This window comes from Hyla sarda, chromosome 4 (assembly GCF_029499605.1).
Source record: "Hyla sarda isolate aHylSar1 chromosome 4, aHylSar1.hap1, whole genome shotgun sequence".
NCBI classification, from domain to species: Eukaryota; Metazoa; Chordata; class Amphibia; order Anura; family Hylidae; genus Hyla; species Hyla sarda.
The window spans coordinates 134,415,986-134,437,657 of record NC_079192.1 but is presented as its reverse complement, the minus strand read 5'-3'; the positions used below and the strand labels follow the sequence as shown (position 1 = coordinate 134,437,657).

Genomic DNA, 21,672 nt, shown 5'->3' with positions numbered 1-21,672 from the left:
GACCAGTTTGGACATTTCCACTTAGGGGTGCACTCACTTTTGTTGCCAAGGTTTAGACATTATTTGCAGTGTGTTGAGTTATTTTAAGGGGACACAACATTAAACACGGTTATACATTGTAGTAGAGTGTCATTTCTTCAGTGCTGTCATATAAAATGATTTCAAATGGGAATGGTGGACTCACTTATGTGAGACACTGTGTGTCTTAAGACATAATACAACCATAATAATATTAAAATGCAGTTGATACACAATTGTAGAACAAACCATCTTATTTAAAATGTTGCAGGTATTTCACCATGGTATGGGGAAAAAAATTCTTATAAATGAACAATCTGTTATACCAGCTATTATAGAAAAATTTGTCTTAAAGGAGTATTTCGGGATTTAACATTTTATCCCCTAGCCAAAGGATAAGATGTCTGATCGTGGGGAACCTGCCGCTGGGACCCCCCGCGATCTCCCTGCATCACCCACATTGTATGCATAGCATTGTATGCGGGACCGGAGACGTGAAGTAACGCCATGCCCCCCTCGTGACGTTACTCCACGCCCCCACCATTCAGGTCTATGGGCCTTTACGCCCCCTCCTATAGACATGAATGGAGGGGCCATGGCTTGTCGTTACGAGGGGGGCGAGGCGATACGTCACATCTCCAGTCCCAGAAACTGGAGTTTTCCGAATCTGGAGACGCAGCTCTGCATACAATGTGCGGGTGCTGCATTGAGATTGCGGTGGTCCTGTTAGAATACTCCTTTAAATAGCATTATATGGTAAGTACACCAAAGTGAGTTACAAGACATGTTACTGGTAAAATTCAAAGGACCTCATGTATTGGTCATGATTGTTATATTTTTAATAACATGAATGCAATGTTTTTATTTTTGTTTTTTACCCAGGTCATTGCTCCATATCAAACATTGCTCAACCCCCTTAGTAAACTCAATGTACTCAACAATATGCATTCCCATTTTATCTTGGTGGATGATGGTACTGTTGGAAAGCAAGGTGCAGAAGTGAGCTTACGGAGAGAGCTGGAAAAAACCATAAATTTACAACGAATTCACGCACGTAGGTTCTGGTTGTCTTTAGTTCTATTAATAGTTCTGGAAGCAGACTTATCAGCAGAAAAACAACGGTGTAAATAAGTCCGTGGCTAGATCATCATCAGGATTCCGGCCATACCCCCCCCCCCCCCCCTTTTTTTTTTTTCAACAGTATTCTCCATCATTGAGATATAAGCCTTCTTAGTAATATGCAGTAGAGGCTCAATTACACAGCAGGAGCCCAGGTAAGACCAGTCAATGTCCTCTTTATTCAGTGGCTGTCATTCAACCAAGGTAAGCGGATGCCAACGGGCCGTGGGGCAATGATAAAGAGGACATGTGCTGGACTTGCATGGGCTTTTGCTTTGCAAGAGACAGCGCTGCCATCAGAAATTTTGGGGCCCCTTTACACAGCTCAAGGCCTGGATCCACCTCCAAATTTGTTTTTTATTTTTAGAACTGCAAAGACAGTAAGAAGTGAGTCAGACCTAATCAGTGATTTCAGTAAGGTATTCAGTAATGAATTATTTTTTTGTGCTCCTTTCTTCAGCACAATAATGCCCACCTCTTTACAATCTCCCCATATGTATTGCCCCATACAGTGATAGTGCCTGCTTTGTGCCACCCATATGATCGTAGGCCCATTTATGACCCCACATAGTTAACAGTTGCCCCCCAAAAAATGTAAGTAGGCCCCTCTGTCATTAGTAGTCCCCATATAGTTTTAGTAGCCAACAACATCAGGTATTTGCCCAACAGCAAAGGAAGGGTGTCCCAAAAATCAAACACATATGCCCATCGAGAATTAATACCCTTAAACCGCTTTACCGACTAAAATTATATTTTTTATTGCATAATTACCAATAAAAAGCAATACCAATAAATTCCATCTCTACTAGGTCACTACTCATCATGTAAAACAAAAAAAATTCCAATAGGGAGTTGCTACCACTGAAATTTACCAGAACTGTTTATTGACCAACATAATAATGTAGTGGTGCCATGAATAGAAAAACTATTCCAGTAATATAATCCAAGATCCACTTGCCCCCTAAGGCACGACGACTATCATGAACCCTAGAATAACCAGGTTAAAAAATGATGGGTGTTTCCACTAGGGTGCCGAGAGCGATCTTATGAAGGTACTGCAGTGCACTGCACCTCCACAATAAACGTGGAGCTGCTAACTAAAACCTAACACTGCAACCTCCTACATGCTGGAACCGGCCGTGCCTTACTGGGGTATCGGTTGTACCCCCCTGATGGCGGCCCTGGCTCGGGAACCCCAATAGCATGTTAAGAAAAACAGATAATGTCCACCACCAAGTTTGCAATAAAACGTGGGAGTTCTTTATTGATGCATATACACATATAACAAATAACTCGAATGTGTTTTGGACCTCGCAGGGTCCTTTGTCATGGCCATAATATAGGGTTTTATTGGGAAAGGGGCATTTATTTTTATGCACTTATTTTGTTTAAATTTTTATAGGTTAAACTATTCTGCTGTACAGTATAACAGTCAGTACTACACTGACTAACAACCTGTGCGATCCAGCCTACGGCTGGACCTCACAGGCTGCCATACTAGGCAGACAGGAGGCACAGCTGGCCTCCTGCTGCCATGGCAACCAACGGGATCCCACGATCCCCCTGTCAACCCCATATATTTCGTCAGGATTGATCACTGCATCTATGGGGTTAATGCTGCCGACCGGTACGTTCTCTGCAGCTGTGGCGGGACCTGCCAGAGATCGCCTGCAGTGGGTTGCGCTGAGCACGATATCGCCAGGATGTATGCATAAGTCCTAGGGTGGGAATAAATTAAACAGGACAGCTTCATACAATAACCCCCCGACATGCGATGGCCCCGACATATGATCAAATCGACATACGATGGCCTCTCAGAGGCCATCGCATGCCGATGTCAGCATCGACATACGATGCTTTTATATGTCGGGGCAATCGCATTAACTGCTATCCGACCGCGCAAAATGCTTAAGCTGCTGTCGGATAGCAGTTTAAGCATCCCGGACAGGTTCACTTACCTATCCCCGCTGCTCCGGGTCCACTTCGGGATCCTCCGGCGTCGTCTTCTGCATCTTGTCCAGGGTCCTGGCCTCGCTTTCCGGCGTCTTTATTACGTCGCTACGCACGCCATGCCGGCGCAGCAGCGTAATAATGTCACCAGAAAGCGAGGCCCGGACCCTGGAGAAGATGCGGAAGACACCGGAGGATCCTGAAGAAGACGCCGGAGCAGCGGGACAGCATCGGGAGCCCCTGGGACAGCATCGGGAGCGGTGAGGACGTGGTCTGGAGCGGCGGGGATAGGGGAGTATAACTTCCTATACTTTACATTGCATGAATCCCTCAACATACGATGGGTCGTTTGGAACGAATTACAATCGTATGTTGAGGGACCACTGTGTTCATGTATCTCCGTAGTTGGTTGTAAACGCACACTGCATATCCCTGAAGAACCTCTATTTGTGTGTGCTAGTGTAACTAATCTTTACCTTCTCATCATATTTAGGTATTGGTCAAGGTGTTCCTGTAGTAGCCCTGATATTTGAAGGTGGCCCAAATGTAATCCTCACAGTTTTGGAATATCTGCAGGAAAACCCTCCTGTACCTGTTGTCGTTTGTGAGGGAACGGGCAGAGCTGCCGACATATTGGCTTTTGTGCACAAGCAAACGGAGGAAGGAGGGTATGCTAGTCATTATTTATTAGGAAGTCTGAAATGCACACATTCATTGGTTACAAAATGAAGGGATTTCTCTTTTTATTTTAGGAATCTTCCTGAAGGGGCCGAGCCTGAAATCATTTCAACTATTAAAAAGACATTCAACTTTAGCCAATCTGAGGCCGTCCATCTCTTTCAGATTGTTATGGAATGCATGAAAAGCAAGGAACTTGTAAGTTCCCCTCTTAGTTATGTACAAGAGAATGCTGTACTTCTGTGACATTGCTGCTAATATTGTTCACACTGCATTCCATTTAAGTCTATGGGCAGTCTCAATCTGTGATGGCATAGCCTCTACCGGGAGTTAGTTAATCCATAAGTCTTCAGTAAGCTTTCCCTGGTGGTAACTGCAGGCTGCCACAACTGCATAATTTATTGCAAACTTAGATATGCATCAGTTTGCATCAGTAAATATGTGAATATAAGTTCTGTATGATAACAAAAAACAATCACATTTAGGGTGTATTCACATGTACAATATCTTGCACGTAGTTGATGCTGCAGATATAAAGATGCATTCAATCATGTAGTTTACAATAAAATCTGCAGCATCAAATATGTACAAGATACTTGCTGTACATGTAAATACACCATTAAGATCAGTTCACACAAGCACATTTTGTGCTGGTTTTCCACAGCATATTTGTTGCAGAAAATCTGCTGCGGATTTTGTTACCATTTACTTGAATTTGTCAACAAAAAAAGGCAATAGTGGCAGAATTGTTTCCACTAACTCATTGAAGTCAATGGTAGCAAAATCCGCACAAAATCTTTCCATGTGAATGAACCCTTAAAGGGGTACTCCCACCCTAGACATCTAAGATATCATAAGATGTCTGATCTCAGGGGTCCCGCCGCTGGGGACCCCCGCAGTATTGCATGCAGCACCCACCTGTTTTTTGTCCGGAAGCGCTGGAGGGTCTGAGTCGCGACTACAGCGCTTCCGGACAAAAAAACAGGTGGGTGCCGCATGCAATACTGCGGGGGTCCCCAGTGGCGGGACCCCCGCGATCAGACATCTTATCCCCTATCCTTTGGATTGGGGATAAGATGTCTAGGGTGGGAGTACCCCTTTAAAAGTTATTATGAAATTTTAATCTGCACTGATTTTTTTTACCTTTCTAAAGATAGTTTGGAGAACTAAAATTATCATTATATACATTTTTTTAACAGATCACTGTGTTTCACCTGGGCTCCGATGAACATCAGGACATTGATGTTGCAATACTTACTGCTCTATTAAAAGGTAATTGATCATGATTCATTGTGGTGTTGGTCTTTACAAAGGCCCAGTCCTCTGAACGACTGTCCAGGACGGATCACTACATATAACGTTACTTCCTTCAAGAGACTATTCGATGGTCTAGGAACACTTCTAAAAGTTAACAAAAGAAAAATCTGCATTTTCCATTCATGTCTGTTTATATTATTATACAGTAAAAAAAATGTTCTTATTAATTTGCACTTTTTTGCCTAGGAACAAACGCATCTGCATTGGACCAACTGATTTTAACTTTGGCTTGGGACAGAGTTGACATAGCCAAAAACCATGTATTCGTCTATGGACAGCAGTGGCTGGTAAGCATGCAATGTATTGTGAATCTATTGTGAAACTGTAAGTCATTCAAATGAAACTTCTGACCCTTTTATTTTTAAACTAATAAAATAAAGATACTAGAGGCATTTAACACACTAGGGCCATCCATTCTTGCTTTTATGGGACCAGAATGAAAGATTCCAAAATAAGATATGGTCTTAAAGGGGTACTCCCCTGGAAAGCATTTTGTAAGTTACTTCTATTAAAAAAATCTTAATCCTTCTAGTACTTATTAGCTGCTATGGGCTCCACAGGAAGTTCTTTTCTTTTTGAATTTCCTCTCTGTCTGACCACAGTGCTCACTGCTGACAACTCTGTCCATTTTAGGAACTGTCTGGAGCAGGAGAGGTTTGCTATGGGAAGGTGCTCCTACTCTGGACAGTTCCTAAAATGAACAGAGGTGTCAGCAGAGAGCACTGTGGTCAGACAGAAAGGAAATTCGAAAAGAACTTCCTGTGGAGCATATAGCAGCTGATAAGTACTGGAAGGGTTAAGATTTTTTAGTAGAAGTAATTTACAAATCTGTTAAACTTTCTGGCACCAGTTGATTTAAAAAAAAAAAAAAAAGTTTTCCAGTGGAGTACCCCTTTAAGTAACAATGGAAATGTGCAGAATGGTCAGAGCAGTGAGTGATATCAGAAAAGGAGAGGTTATACCATATAACCCAACCCAGTAAGTAAGCAGTTATTTTATTTCCTATAATTTTAAGCTTGCAGAGCATTTCGGAGACTTGTATTTGAGAGGCCAAAAAAAAAAATGAGCACATCCCTGTCCTGCTTTACAGCTCCCTGTCACTGTGCTCAATGTACTGCTATGGAGGAGGCACAGTGACTTTTTTTGTCTTGTGGTCCTCAAAGGAAGCCATATTATGGACGTGGAGCTGTCCGGCCACACACACCTACATAATTGTACAGAGCTGGGCCACAGCAGAGCATGAGTATAAGGCTAGGTTTACAGTGTGGCATTTCACTCAGAAATTCCATTGCAGCAGAATCTCATTATTGTCCATAAGATTCTGCTGCTCACTCTACTCTCCGGAGTTTGCTCCAGTAAAATTCTGCAGTCAAAAGAATGATCTCTGCCATTGTTTAGGTGGAATCTGCCTATAATACATTGCCGTCTATGAGGACGGAAATGTCCGAGTGGCCAACGCTTTTTAAGTAACCTTAGTTTTGCCTTTCACTTTGGATGTATTTAGTGTGCAGTACAAAGATTTCTGTTTTTTTACGTTTTCTCTCTTGAGTGCATAAATTTTGTCTGGATATACTGTACCTCAATGTCATAACAAGAACTTATCCTCAGGTCGGTGCCCTGGAGCAAGCCATGCTAGATGCACTTGTAATGGACAGGGTTGCCTTTGTAAAACTTCTCATAGAGAATGGAGTCAGCATGCATAAATTTCTAACAATTCCCCGGCTGGAAGAGCTGTATAACACAGTAAGTCAGTCTCTTATTTTTATAGTACTATATTATAAACCAACTAGCTGTAGAACTCTTGATTCTAATCATCATTAATTGTACTTTACCATGCCATCCATAAATTTAAAGGGAAGTGATCATGCAAAGGTATTGATGTTACTTTTGTCTTATTAATAAGTGATTGGAATAATTCTGGAAGGGTGTTCAAAGGGGTTATTCAGGAACAGAGCTAATTTCTTCCAAAAAACTGTAGCACGCCTATCCTCAGGCTTTGTGGTGTTACAACTTGGCTCCATTCTCTTCAATAGAACTGAGCTGTAATTCCGCACACAACCTAAGAATGGGTGTGGTGCTATTTTATGAAGAAATACCGTATTTTTCGCCGTATAAGACGCACTTTTTCTTCCCCATAACTTGGGGGGGAAAAAGTTGGTGCGTCTTATACGGCGAATACCTGCGGCCATCAACAGCCGGGAACCGCGGCTAATACAGGACATCACCGATCGCAGTGATGCCCATTATTAACCCTTCAGACGTGGCGATCAAAGCTGACCGCCGCATCTGAAGCGAAAATAACACTAACCCGGCTGTTCAGTCGGGCTGTTCGGGACCGCCATGGTGAAATCGCGGCGTCACGAACAGCTTACAGGACCCCGGGAGGGACCATACCTGCCTCCTCGGTGTCTGCTCCGTGCCGGGATCCCCTGCATGGCCGGAGCTCTCCTTCGACGTCGTCGTGCACGCCGTCCTGTCATCAAATAGGAGCGGCGTGTGTAGTGACGTGATCACGGCGACGGAGAGCGAGGATCCCGGGGATTAAGACGTCCGGAGCGTCGGGGACACCACGGGGACGCGGCCACAGCGCTGGAGCGACATCCAGGCAGCGGTGACGGGTCCGGAGCGGCGGGGACAGGTGAGTACTACCTCCTATCCAGTGGTCTTCAACCTGCGGACCTCCAGATGTTGGAAAACTACAACTCCCAGCATGCACAGCTAACGGCTGTCCGGGCATGCTGGGAGTTGTAGTTTTGCAACATCTGGAGGTCCGCAGGTTGAAGATCACTGTTGGGTACAGAAACATTTTTTTTCTAGATTTTGCACCTTTAAAATAGGGTGCGTCTTATATGCCGGTGCGTCCTATAGGGCGAGAAATACGGTAAGCTCTGTTTATTTATTTTGATATACCTGGATAGCCTGGCGGCTCATGACACCACTTTTGGTACAGTTAAAATAAATAGCTATTTGCTTTAGGCATGATTTCACCATTTTTATTGATCAGTTCCCTTTATTCCACTTACCAAATCTTAGTCAGCACTTATATGCCTAGTTTTGTTCCATCTTATTTCCAAGTTATGATGTCAGTAAATATATGAAATATTGCCATATATTAACTGAAGTCATAATATTACTCACATGTATTTCTTTTCTCCATTAAAGAAACAAGGTCCTACTAACCCTACTCTGTTCCATCTTGTCCGAGATGTTAAGCAGGTAAATCATTGTCTCCTATTGTGTACTACTTGTGTTTGGCTATAGTTAAAGCATGTTACTGTAAAGCGTGCTTATTATTCATTAGTTCACATTAATGCATGAAACGGTTTAGTGTATCTTAGAAGCGGCTTGGTCCCCCACCTTGTAACACCTTTTCAGTAACTTGCAGATCGCAAACCGCTTTTGTCCTTATACCCCTCCCTCAAAATCGATGTAGGATGCTACAATGAATAGACTGGTAAAGGGAGTTTGCAGGTCAGCGTTCCTGTTTGAGATTACATGCTGTGAGCATTAGTGGGGAGACATCAATAGCTGGGAGCATCACACTTAGTGGGTAGGAAACAATTCTTGGGTGATCATTTGGGCAAAACCCACAACTGCATGAAGCAGTGCGCCACAGCTTTTTCTAAGCCATGGTCAGCACAGGGGTGGCTGGTGCAGGTTTCCAGCAATTACATAATTTTCCATAAGAATTGAAAGTCAGGGCGCTCGCCCACATCAGGTCTTCAAACTTCTTTATTTCAAGATGTATGAAAAGTCAGTGCTTCTACAGGACAATAAAGGAAAAGGTAATGGCGAGGGTAGCTCCGCTGGGCGACAGTTGCCATTTCACGCCCTGCACAGCACTTCAACTGGCCCGAAGGGCCAGTTGAAGTGCTGTGCAGAGCGCGAAACGGCAACAGTCGTGCAGCGGAGCTACCCCCGCCATTGCCTTTTCTTTTATTGTCCTGTTGAAGCCCTGATGTTTGTTTGATACATCTTGAAATAAAGAAGTTTGGAGTGCCCTGACTTTCAATTCTTAAGGAAAATTATGTAATTGGACTTAGAGATGAGCGAAGTTACAGTGACTTGATTCGTCACAAACTTCTTGGCGGTTGCTGACTTTAGCCTGCATAAATGAGTTCAGCTTTCAGGTGCTCTGTTGGGCTGGATAAGGTGGATACAGTCTTAGAATAGAGTCTCCAGCCCACCGGAGCACCTGAAAGCTGAGCTCATTTATGCAGGCTAAAGTCAGCAACCGCCGAGCCGAGAGGTTTGTGACGAATCGAATCACTGTAACTTCGCTCATCTCTAGTGAGCACCATTATTCAGTTTGCTACCTGGAAGGATTGTGGATATATAACATAACAGGGCATATCAGTATTCACAGTAGTGCCGAGCGAATCTATTTTTGAAATACATTTCCAGCTATGATGCTCCCATTGTTTTCTTTTTTTTTTAAATAACTGTTTATTTATGTAAAGAAGTTTTTCAAGACATGTTATACACATCAAGTAACATATAAAAGGTAAAGCAAGAGAATATAAAATAATCTCCAGTGAAAAGGTAACCAAAGTAACCAAAGTACAGTGGATATGATCATTACAACGTATAGAACATGAATTGTCATGTGCAACGACATGACAACATAAAATATAACAATCTAGGTCTGTGTGATGTAATATCACATTGTATAGCAAGTAGAATTTACATTAGAAACGAAAAAAAATAAGCTACATTGATATAAAAAATAGATAGTAAAGGAAGGAAAGACATGGAAGTCTAGAAAGAAAGAAGAGAAGAAACTACGGAATGTGGATACCAGTCTGACTTTGCCTGAGGAGAACTGCTTAAACTGGCAGAGTCACTGGTAGAAGAGGATCTGGGTGTACTTGTAGATCACAGACTACAGAATAGCATGCAATGTCAGGCTGCTGCTTCCAAAGCCAGCAGGATATTGTCATGTATAAAAAGAGGCATGGACTCAAGGGACAGGGACATAATACTCCCCCTTTATAAAGCATTGGTACGGCCTCACCTGGAATATGCTGTTCAGTTTTGGGCACCTGTCCATAAAAGGGACACTGCGGAGTTGGAAAGGGTGCAGAGACGCGCGACTAAATGAATATGGGGCATGGAACATCTTAGCTATGACGAGCGATTAAAGGAGTTACAATTGTTTAGTCTTGAGAAGAGACGTTTAAGGGGGGATATGATAAACGTATATAAGTATATTAATGGCCCATACAAAAAATATGGAGAAAAACTGTTCCAGGTTAAACCCCCCCAAAGGACGAGGGGGCACTCACTCCGTCTGGAGAAGAAAAAGTTTAGTCTCAAGGGGCAACACGCCTTCTTTTACCATGAGAACTGTGAGCTTATGGAACAGTCTACCTCAGGAACTGGTCACAGCAGGAAAAATTAACAGCTTTAAAACAGGATTAGATGCATTCCTGGAACAAAATAACATTAATGCTTATGAAGAAATATAAAATCCCATCCCTTCCCCAATATCGCCACACACCCCTACCCTTCAATTCCCTGGTTGAACTTGATGGACGTATGCCTTTTTTCAACCGTACTAACTATGTAACCATGTAGGGTGGTGAAATAGAGTCCCAAGGCAACCATATGTTATGAAACACATGTAATTTATTAGCTAGAAGTGCGGAAAGGTACTCCATCCTTCTTACCTCTCGTATTCTGTCCTTCAGTATTTGAAGGGAAGCGTTATCCGTTCTTCTCCAAACATTTGGAAGCCGTTAATTTTTTTAAATTGTTTTCAATGAGAGCTTTAGAACATAACCACATGAAGCTAAGTAATATGTCTCTTTTTTTTTACATGGTTCCCTATCACCCATTGAAGTGGGAGCTGGGTTATCTAAAGGGACAATGCATGGTTTTAGTGACAGAAATTGGTGCTGTTTCTTCTGCTGCAATGAACTTAAACATTCTTTTGTAAAATATAGTTCTTAATGTAAAATAGCATTCAATCACCATTGTAGCTAGTGTGTTGCTGTGGAGTACAGGGTAAAGAATATGATAGCATTGGATTCAAAAGCTTTGCTACTACCCAGGTCATCCCTGTATGTTCACAGACAACAGGTTACTCTTGTATATAAGATGTATTGTTAGATGTGTAACAAGTCCATCCCAGGTAAATGGTGCTATTGTAAACCATCAGTACAAGCTTAGTTATATATACCTGGATCGCAAGGGGTTGTTCCCCGCAAAGCAGCGCGGCAAGCTGGAGCTGAGGTATTTGTTATCTTACCCGTTTGGGATGTAAACCATCGTACCCCATGATATTTTTGAATATGATTGAAAAGAAATATCTTATGTGACCAGAATGAAATCATGCAAATAAATAAGAAATCTGCAAGAAGACCTGACTGGGTGTGGTCGTGAGTAATTCACTGAATGCATATTCATTCATCTAGATATATGCTCGCTGCATGCTATCCAGGTATATCTCACTAAGCATCCCTGTATGTTTTCAAGTGTTATCTAAATGGAAATGAGGAAACTAGATTGAACTGGAAGCAAATAAGACCAGAGCCAGGGCACTTAGCTGGGTTATAGAATAGAAGACTAGGCTAGTAATAAAAAACTAAAACTTAATGATACATTTTTTTTTTTTTTCTCATTTAATTTTGTGCTGATTTTTTTTAGGTTATTCTCAGAGTACATTTCAAATACATTTTTTTTTTTATGTTAAGTAATCTGTAATATACAAGGCAACACCCTTCACGTCCTGACTAAATTATATTTCATTATACATCTTAACATCTCTTACAAATTGATAGTTAAAGATATTCCTTCCCTGTGCTTAAACACAATTCCGAAATAAGGTAGGGCTGTCCATTGATTCTTTGGGTTAGGATGAAAACAGGCTCTCCTTTTATAGTGTTTTCTGTAACCACTGTGTATTTTGATGGGATACACTAAAAGCAATTAGTTTTCATACATATTTAAATGGGTACTCCACTGGAAAACATTTTTGTTTTAAATCAACGGGTGGCAGAAAGTTAAAAAGATTTATAAATTACTTCCATTTAAAAATCTTAACCCTTCCAGTACTTATCAGCTGCTGTATGTTCCAGAGGAAGTTTTTTTATTTTTTATTTCCTATGTCTGACCACAGTGCTCTTTGCTGACACCTTTGTCCATTTTAGGAACTGTCCAGAGTAGAAGCAAATCTCCATAGCAATTTTCTGCTCCTCCAGACAGTTCCGGACATGGACAGAGGTGACAGAAGAGAGCACTGTGGTCCAACAGAAAGGAAATGCCTCTTTTAACTCTACGTTTTTGGTTCTAGGGTAATCTTCCACCTGGCTACAAAATTACTTTAATTGATGTTGGTCTTGTCATTGAGTATTTGATGGGTGGTACCTATAGATGCACATACACAAGGAAGCGCTTTCGTATAATTTACAACAATCTTCATGCTGGAAATCGGGTAAGTGCAACATAGGGTCTTTGATGTAAAAGACTGTGTATGTCAGTAAAGGAGGTGCTGGGAGGTGAGGGCAAATAAAGAGAGATGCAAGGCTGCGGCACTTGAGCTGCTTGTACCTCCTTCTTGACACTAGGCTGAGAAATAAAAAGGTGATTTTATAAATTTGGTAACCACCATCAGCTCTAGAATAGGTACAGTTTGCTTACAAGGAGGAGGTCCTGTTTGAATTTTTGGCTACTAGCTGGACAAAATATCATTAAATCAGGAAAAGATCTTTTGGTAAAGAACATTCCCAGAAGGATTGTTCACCCTCCACCTGGTATCATTGATCATAAATGGCCAATATGAACAACTGTAACGGCCAATATAAATTAAAATGTGTAGAACAATTGTTGACAGACATTTGTTTAACCCTCAAGCTGCTTCAGTCTTATGTTTTTGGTCCCCTTTAACTTCTTAACGATGCAGGACGTATATTTACATCCTGCACTGACTCCAGCGATATAACGCAGGGGGACGCGGTGACCCCTCCTCATATTGGACCCGTGGCTGATACCAGACATCACCGATCGCGTTGATGCCCGGTATAAACCCTTCAGATGCGGCGATCAAAGTTGACCGCTGCGTCTGAAGTGAAACTTAAAAGCATCCCTGCAGCTCGGTCGGGCTGTTTAGGACCGCCGCGGTGAAATCGAGGCGTCCCGAACAGCTTGCAAGACACCAGGAGGGTCCCTACCTGCCTTCTGTGTGTCCTATCGCCGAATGACTGCTCCATGCCTGAGATCCAGGCAGGAGCAGTCAACCGCCGATAGCACTGATCAATGCCATACTATTGCATGGCAGTGAACAGTGTAAGAGTTCAGTGTGTGCAATGTTATAGTTCTATATGGAGGCTTTAACATTGCAAAAAAAAAGGAAAAAAGTGTTAATAAATGTGATTTAACCCCTTCCCTAATAAAAGTCAGGATAACCCCCCTTTTCCCATTAAAAAAAACAACTATGTAAATAAAAATAAACATGTGGTATCGCTGCGTGCGTAAATGTCCAAACTATAAAAATATATTGTTAATTAAACTGCACAGTCAATGAGTCAATGGTGTACGCATAAAAAAATTCCAATGTCCAAAATAGCGTATTTTTGGACACTTTTTATACCATTAAAATATTAAGAAAAAGGGATGAAAAAGTCCGATCAAAGCAAAAAAGGCACCGATAAAATGATCACGGCACGAAAACATGAGCCCTCATACATCCCAATATGCGGAAAAATAAAAAAGTTATCGGGGTCAGAAGATGACATTTTTAAATGTATACATTTTCCTGCATGTAGTTATGATTTTTTCCAGAAGTAATAAAAAATATATAAACTATATAAGTAGGGTATCATTTTAACCGTATGGACCTACAGAATAATGAGGTGTCATTTTTGCCGAAAAATGCACTGCGTAGAAACTGAAGCCCCCAAAAGTTACAAAATGGTGTTTTTGCTTTAATTTTTTTTCCGTTTCACCGTGAAATTTTGGATAAAATTACTAATGTCGCTGCAAAGTAGAATTAATGGGGCAAAAAATAAGCCATAATATGGATTGTTAGGTGGAAAATTGAAAGGGTTATGATTTTTAAAAGTTAAGGAGGAAAAAACGAAAATGCAAAAACTGAAAAACGTCATTAAGGAGTTAAAGTTCTGATGAGTCTTCATTTCTATATCCATGATAAGATTGAATTGTATTTTACAGCGTTCTGGCAGAAACACTTCAAGCAATACACCTCAAATGCGTAAACCCCATGAATCCTTTGGAAGCCGAGCAGATAAAAAGGATAAGATGAGACACAATCACTTCATAAAGACTGCTCAGCCTTATAAACCAAAGGTAAGGTAGATTATTCCAGCCTGTTCAGTATTCTGGTTACACTTCAGGTGTCTAGATCTTTTCCTACTAATACCCGGACAGCCAACATTATACTATACTGGGGGCATCCTGCTTTTCTTGTAAAATCAAGGATTGTTTAGCCAAGTGTATTCTTCTTGTTTTGAATCAGAATGTAATATATCAATACTTAAGATTCGCTGGATTTTATAATAGGTTTCTTAGACTTGGCGCTGTGAAGTTCAACTTTTTACATACTTTTTTGTCTTCAGGTCAAGATTTAAAGAATAGAAATACAAAATTACTTTCTTCTAAAAACAGCACCACACTGGTCCTCTTGTGTGTGACATTACAACTTGGCTCTATTCACTTCAATGGAACTAAGCTGCAATACCACACACAACCTGAGGACAGGTGTAGTGCTGTTTTTCTAATCCTGGATAACCCTTTTAAAGCTGTGTCTCTTAATTCCCCTTACCGGATATTTCTTTGTCATAAGAAAATTATCACTCTTATGCGACGCTACTGACCTCTGCTGACGTGTGCCATCCTCAATTGCAGGTGGCAACTGGACTTGCTGCTTTAAAGGGGTACTCCGCTGCTCAGCATTGTGACCAAACTGGTCCGAATGCTGGAGCTGGCGCCGGGAGCTCTGGATGTCATAGCCCGGCCCCTCATGATGTCATACTCCACCCCCTTAATGCAAGTCTATGGGAGGAGGCGTGACAGTTGTCACGCCCCCTCCCATAGACTTGCATTGAGGGGGGGAATGATGTGAGGATTTGGGGTTATGATGTCACAAGCTGCTGGCTCCAGCGTTCGGAACAGTTTGTTCCAAAAGCTGAGCAGCGAATCCATGTGCTGCCTGCAATTTTATTCGTTGATAAAATATTATCTTCACTTCAATTGTGTTAAATATTTATCAATTCTTTATTAAGCCATACTTATGTTTAACTTCCTGATACATTTTTCATGCAATTTAACTAAACCAAATTATTATTTTGTTCAGCAAGATGCATCAAATGATGAGGGGAAAAAGAAGAGGATGAAAGATGAGATTGTGGACATCGATGATCCTGAAATGAAGCGTTTTCCTTACCCATTTAATGAGCTGCTGGTTTGGGCAGTGCTGATGAAGAGACAGAAAATGGCTCTCTTCTTCTGGCATCATGGGGAAGAGTCTATGGCTAAAGCTTTAGTTGCCTGCAAATTGTGCCGCTCTATGGCTTATGAATCAAAGCAGAGTGATGTTGTGGATGACACATCAGAAGAATTGAAGGAACATTCAAGGTATTAAAATTTACATTAGGAACTGCACGCAGGTTTATCATTTGTGCCTTGAAATGTTCCCTTTATTTTTATGTAATTGCCTTTTCTTTAGAACCCATCAGCAACTTCCAGTACATGATGGTTCACAACTAAAATGGTTTTCGCTGCTTTCCATGTCTCAACATTATATTGCCTTAGAGGTTTTCCCAACTGGCAAAGTTATCTACGGGATAAGAGAACGATCTTATCACAGCGGGTCTGGCTGGTCGGGCCCACCACAGTCTTCGAGAATGGAGACCATAGGATAGAGAATAAGCGTCTGATTGGCCCCTGGGACCTTGAGAACTTGGACCAGAGATTCCTGTTAGAATGGTGCGGCAGATCGTGCGTGTGCAATGGTGCTTCATCCATTCTCTATGGGAGCCACGGAGACAGCAGAATGCTGTACTCAGCTATCTACTCAGCACTTGCACAACCCATCACTCCGTTCAACTGGAGTTTCTCCTACCTGTTCTCCCTGTTGGACCACTTGCGATCATGATAGTTATTATTTTGCCAGTTGGGAAAACCTGTTTACTTGACAGACATCTTTTTAGCCATGTTATTAAATTGAATCAGAAGCCTTCCTAGAACAGGGATACCTGATGAAGCTGTGCATGCACAGCGAAACACATTGCATTTAATAAATCCATTGATTTTATTTGGCTTCCTGATGGTTCCCCTCTGCGCCGGACGAACTCCTGAATTCACGGTCATCCTGTTTTGATTCTACTTCTACCCAGGAGGGCTGCAGTGGACCTTCATTTACATTTATTCTGCTTTTTACCTTGTTGTGTGTGGGCGCACAACCAACCTTGGTAAGCGGCCTGGGAATTACCGTCCCCCACCCCCACTAACAAGATCTGCTGATCCCGCACATGAGGCGCCTTCTTCCCTCTCTCTAGAACAGGGATGTGGAATTCCTATCGCCTGATGCCCGGGAAGTGCAGTTCCGGGCGCCAGGAAGGTGAAATTTTCCTTCCCTTAGCCCGGCTTCGGGCAAGCAGGGCCGGACCTGACGAGCTGCGGTGCTCTGCAGCCTGTATGGAGCGCGCTCCCGACTCCTGCCCGCTCCATACTCTGCAGCCCCCGGCTGTGGAAACTTGCGTCCTCCGAATGCAGAGCAGGGGGAGGGGGAGATGAGAAGCTGTGTACATCCTATCTCCCCTGATCTGCCTTCTTTCTGCCATGCAGACCTGCGTCCTCTGCCTTCGCTCCACACAGCTCTAGCTTCGGAGAGCTGAGGGGAGGAGCGGACGCAAGTCTGCACGGGGCGCAAGTTTCCACCTCACACCGCCGCTAATAGCCAGCATGCGGCGCTCAGCAGTCTGTATGGAGCGGGCTCCGGACTCCTTACTCTGCAGCCTCCGGCTGTTTTCAGTAGCCGATGGTCGCCGCTAACAGTCAGTATGCGGCAATCGCCGCGGCTGGCTATCAACCCTTTAGATCGCCACTGTCAAAGCTGACAGCGGTATCTAAAGGGACGTGTATACAACCGATACAAAGAACTGATTATGGCGCAAAAAATGAGCCCTCATACAGCCTGGTATGTGGAAAAAAAAAAAAGCTACAGGGGTCAAAAAAGTGGCAATTAAAAATAATTCGAAAAAGTTCAGAATTTTTTTAAAAGTAGTAAAACATGACGGAAACTATACAAATCTGGTATTGCTGTAATCAGGCGGCCCAAAGTATCAAAACAACATGTTAGCTCAACCACAAGGTAAATGGCGTAGAAAAGAAAAACCACCAAATCTGCTAAATTATCTTTTACTATTTCAATTTCACTTCACCATATATATATATATATATATATATATATATATATATATATATATATATATAAATATAAAAATCTATCAAATATATTTAATTTTATTAAATTTTTTTTTTGCTCCAGAGAATGTTATTGAAAAATTAAAAAGTTATCATTATAGTAGGTAGTTATGGCTGTTTTAGGGCAAGGAGGAAAAAATTAGAGCGTGAAAGCGAAGATTGGCCCGGACAAGTGGATCGTCTTGATGGACAAGTAGATTTTGCTCCATTTTAGTCCCGTGGACAAGAAGTTTTTTATAAAATGTCCACACCCCTGTAGAAGCTTGGATGCAGGTGTAAGAGGCATGTAGGAAAGAACATATGGATTTCATGTTTAGATGTTAAGAAACAGCAAATTCCATTAATCATGCCACATTCATTTTATAGAGCCGTTTTTTATAGAGAGTCTTCTAGGACTGTATCCACCTTTTACAGCCCAAAGGAGCACCTGAAAGCTGAACTAATTTATGCAGGATAAGTAATCAACTGCCGAGCCGAGAAGTTCGTGACTAATCGAATCATTGTAACTTCTCTCATCTCTAGTAATCAGCTTGCCTCTTGCTGCCGTGGCAACCAACAAGATCCCACAATCCCATTACTGGATCGCTGTTGGTGGACAGGGGGAGTCCCCTCCCCCTATCAGTGCCATAGATTCCGTGATCAGGACTGATCACAGCATCTATGGGGTTAATGCTGATCAGACCAGCGTGATCCTGGTCTTGGCAGCTGCAGCCGTCCCCCGGCTGTAATTGACAGCAGGGTCCCGCCGGAGATCTGTAGCTCATGGCGCTGAGCAGGATATCGCCAGGACATGTGCATACATCCAGTTGCGCGGACGTTAGCAACTGGGACAAATGCATACATCCTGGGACAGGAAGGGGTTAACAATGTCTAATTGTTTTTAGAGAGTAATTTAGTAATGTTATGTGATTCTCTCTATGTTCACATTCTTTTGGCCATGTAACCTTGTAGTCATTGTTAGGATTTTATCAACTAACCTCATTTAGAACTTTGTTGAAACCTTTTGCAGTGAATTTGGACAACTGGCGGTAGACTTGCTGGATCAGTCATTCAAACAAGATGAAACCATGGCAATGAAGCTTCTCACGTATGAGCTTAAAAATTGGAGTAATTCTACCTGCCTAAAGCTTGCTGTATCGTCTCGACTTCGCAATTTTGTTGCACACACCTGTACCCAAATGCTGCTGTCTGACATGTGGATGGGAAGATTAAACATGAGGAAGAATTCCTGGTATAAGGTGATAGTTTTATTTTACCTGTAGACTTTACCTGTTAGGATTTTTTCTTTTATTGTTTTTTAAGCAGAGTAGGATTTTCCTTTTTTTTTTTTTAAATAATCCTTATTTTTTATTTGTGTATTATAATGTTAAATAATTGTTTGCAACCATTTAACCACTTCCATACCAGGGTCTTTACCCTCCTTCATGACCAGACACATTTTTGTATCTTTTTATTTTTTAAGTTCATGCGGAAAGTAGTTTATTCAGAGCAGAATAATATGTACAACACTGAACAAGGAGACATATGAGACACACAAGTGCACTGTGACATGAGATAGAGATACGCAAATTTGTGGCGGCCTGTAGCCAAAAAACACCAATTCTAATGGGCGACAAAATGAGCGCCTCCGAGCAGAAAAGCTCAAATATTCATCTTATAACTCTGTCAGGAAATCCAACCAGGGGTTAAGTTTTTTTATTATATTTTTTTTAAATTAGCACAAAGTGCCACAAAGTTTTTTTTTTTTTTTTTTTTAAATTGCGTCCCTAGTGTGTATTTATGAAACAAGGACATTGAACTTTGTCAGTGCTTTTAAAGGTAAAAATGTAAAAAGAATAGTTAATGCATAGCGATGGACTTCCCATTGGCAACCTGTTATATTACCATTTTAATTACATTAATTTTCTTGAATTATTATGTTGTATTTGTTTGTTTCGAAGCTCTTATTACATATTCTTGTACAAATATCTTCTTAGTTTGTACATGTGTATTAACTTTGTTTCAGTATACAGTGGTCCCTCAAGTTACAATATTAATTGGTTCCGGGACGACCATTGTATGTTGAAACCATTGTATGTTGAGACCAGAACTCTATGGAAACCTGGTAATTGGTTCTAAAGTCACCAAAATGTCATCCAAAAAATAGGAAAAAGTGAGAATTAAAGAAAACTAAGTTGATAACTAATATAGATAAAGCAAATCCTTACATTTAAAAGTAAGAAATATCTGCTGGGAGCTGTAATCACTGTCTATGTCAGTGTTTCCCAAGTATGGAGCCTCCAGCTGTTGGAAAACTACAACTCCCAGCATGCCCGGACAGCCTTTGGCTGTCCGGGCATGCTGGGAGTTGTAGTTTTGCAACAGCTGGGGGTACCCTGCTTGGGAAACACTGGTCTATGTAGAGGACAGGAGCTTCTTCAGGGTCCTGTACAGTACACGCAATGTCCTAAAAAAGTAACATGGAATCGCCCTCACCTGGTGTCCAGAGGAGCAGCTAACCCTGGTACAGGTAAAGTGTACAGAACATGTAATACCTTCCTGTACTGTAGGGGGCGCTACCAGATATCAGTCAGTGCATACGCTTCAATAATACAGGTGTTTTACCAGTGAATGCCCATTCTGATTGGTCAGTTCTTCCGGCCATTGACACATTTCACAGATCTGGCCTGTCTGTACATTGTATGTTGAAGTCTGGTTTCAACTTACAATGATCCAGAAAAGACCATTGTATGCTGAAACTATTGTATGTTGAGGCCATTGTAAGTTGAGGGATCACTGTAGCATGCACTGAATATAGAATGCCTATAACCCATTCACCTTTGGGCTTAGTATGCTTCTGCTGCCATTTGTAATATAGCAGTGAGATTTGCCAAATGTCAGTACTTTAATAATGACATTATTATTTGTAATTTAGGTGATTCTGAGTATTTTGATCCCCCCTACAATTCTCATGCTTGAATTTAAAACAAAGGCGGAAATGTCCCACATACCACAATCTCAGGATGCCCATCAGATGGCAATGGATGACAGTGAAAATAACTTTCAGAACCTACCAGAAAACATTGCTATGGTATGTAAAAAGGTCTAAAGCTGCTCATACCCATGAAATACTCACATGGAGGGGCATTTACTAATCTTTTACTATGTAGTCTGGTTTTTACCCTGTTTTTTTCTACTTCATTTTTGACTATGTGCGACAAATTTACAAAATTGTTGCACGGCATTAATAAATTTGGCACACATAGGCAAAAGTGGGAAATTTACTTCATGTAGTAGAAAAAATAGTCTGTTCCTTTTTCCTGCTGTCTGAATAGGTTTGGCTGCTGGTTTCCTTCTGGATCTTTTGTTTTTGAGTTTTTTTTAGCTTTTTCACCACATCTAAATAATTCAATAACTACAGTGGTCCCTCAAGTTACAATATTAATTGGTTCCAGGAAAACCATTGTAAGTTGAAACCATTGTATGTTGAGACCATAACTCTATGGAAACGTGGTAATTGGTTCTAAAGGCACCAAAATGTCATCCAAAATAGGTAAAAATGACAAAGAAAAATAAGTAGAACTAATATAGATAAAGCAAATCCTTACATATAAAAGTAAGAAAGATCTGCTGGGAGCTGTAAATCACTGTCTATGTCAGTGTTTCCCAAGCAGGGAGCCTCCAGCTGTTGCAAAACTATAACTCCCAGCATGCCTGGACAGCCAAAGGCTGTCTGGGCATGCTGGGAGTTGTAGTTTTGCAAAAGATGGGGCCACCCTGCTTGGCAAACACTGGTCTATGTAGAGGACAGGATCTTCTTCAGGGGTCCTGTACAGTACAGGCAATGTCCCAAACAAGTAATGGAGTCGCCCTCACCTGGTGTCCAAAAGAGCAGCTAACCCTGATACAGGTAAAGTGTACAGAACATGTAATACCAGACACCAGTCAGTGCATACACTTCAGTAATACAGGGGTTTTACCAGTGAATGCCCATTTTGATTGGTTGGTTCTTCCAGCCATTGACACGTTTTACAGATCTGGACTGTCTGTAGCATTGTATGTTGAGTCTGGTTTCAACTTACGATGGTCCAGAAAAGACCATTGTATGTTGAAACTATTGTATGTTGAGGCCATTGTAAGTTGAGGGATCACTGTAAATTGTAGTCA

The 21,672-nt window shown here is 41.6% G+C and overlaps 1 protein-coding gene across 1 annotated transcript in view; it reads left to right on the top strand.

Moving 5' to 3' along the window:
• The window catches only part of TRPM7 (transient receptor potential cation channel subfamily M member 7), a 150,775-nt gene that overhangs the window by 62,610 nt on the left and 66,493 nt on the right, over positions 1 to 21,672 (top strand). Inside the window, exons 7-18 of the mRNA XM_056572202.1 lie at positions 901 to 1,072; positions 3,581 to 3,755; positions 3,840 to 3,963; positions 4,965 to 5,037; positions 5,269 to 5,369; positions 6,691 to 6,825; positions 8,245 to 8,298; positions 12,377 to 12,517; positions 14,254 to 14,388; positions 15,395 to 15,675; positions 18,536 to 18,764; positions 20,441 to 20,596. Coding sequence (XP_056428177.1) covers positions 901 to 1,072; positions 3,581 to 3,755; positions 3,840 to 3,963; positions 4,965 to 5,037; positions 5,269 to 5,369; positions 6,691 to 6,825; positions 8,245 to 8,298; positions 12,377 to 12,517; positions 14,254 to 14,388; positions 15,395 to 15,675; positions 18,536 to 18,764; positions 20,441 to 20,596 — 1,776 coding nt within the window. The remainder of the gene's footprint in view (positions 1 to 900; positions 1,073 to 3,580; positions 3,756 to 3,839; positions 3,964 to 4,964; positions 5,038 to 5,268; positions 5,370 to 6,690; positions 6,826 to 8,244; positions 8,299 to 12,376; positions 12,518 to 14,253; positions 14,389 to 15,394; positions 15,676 to 18,535; positions 18,765 to 20,440; positions 20,597 to 21,672) is intronic.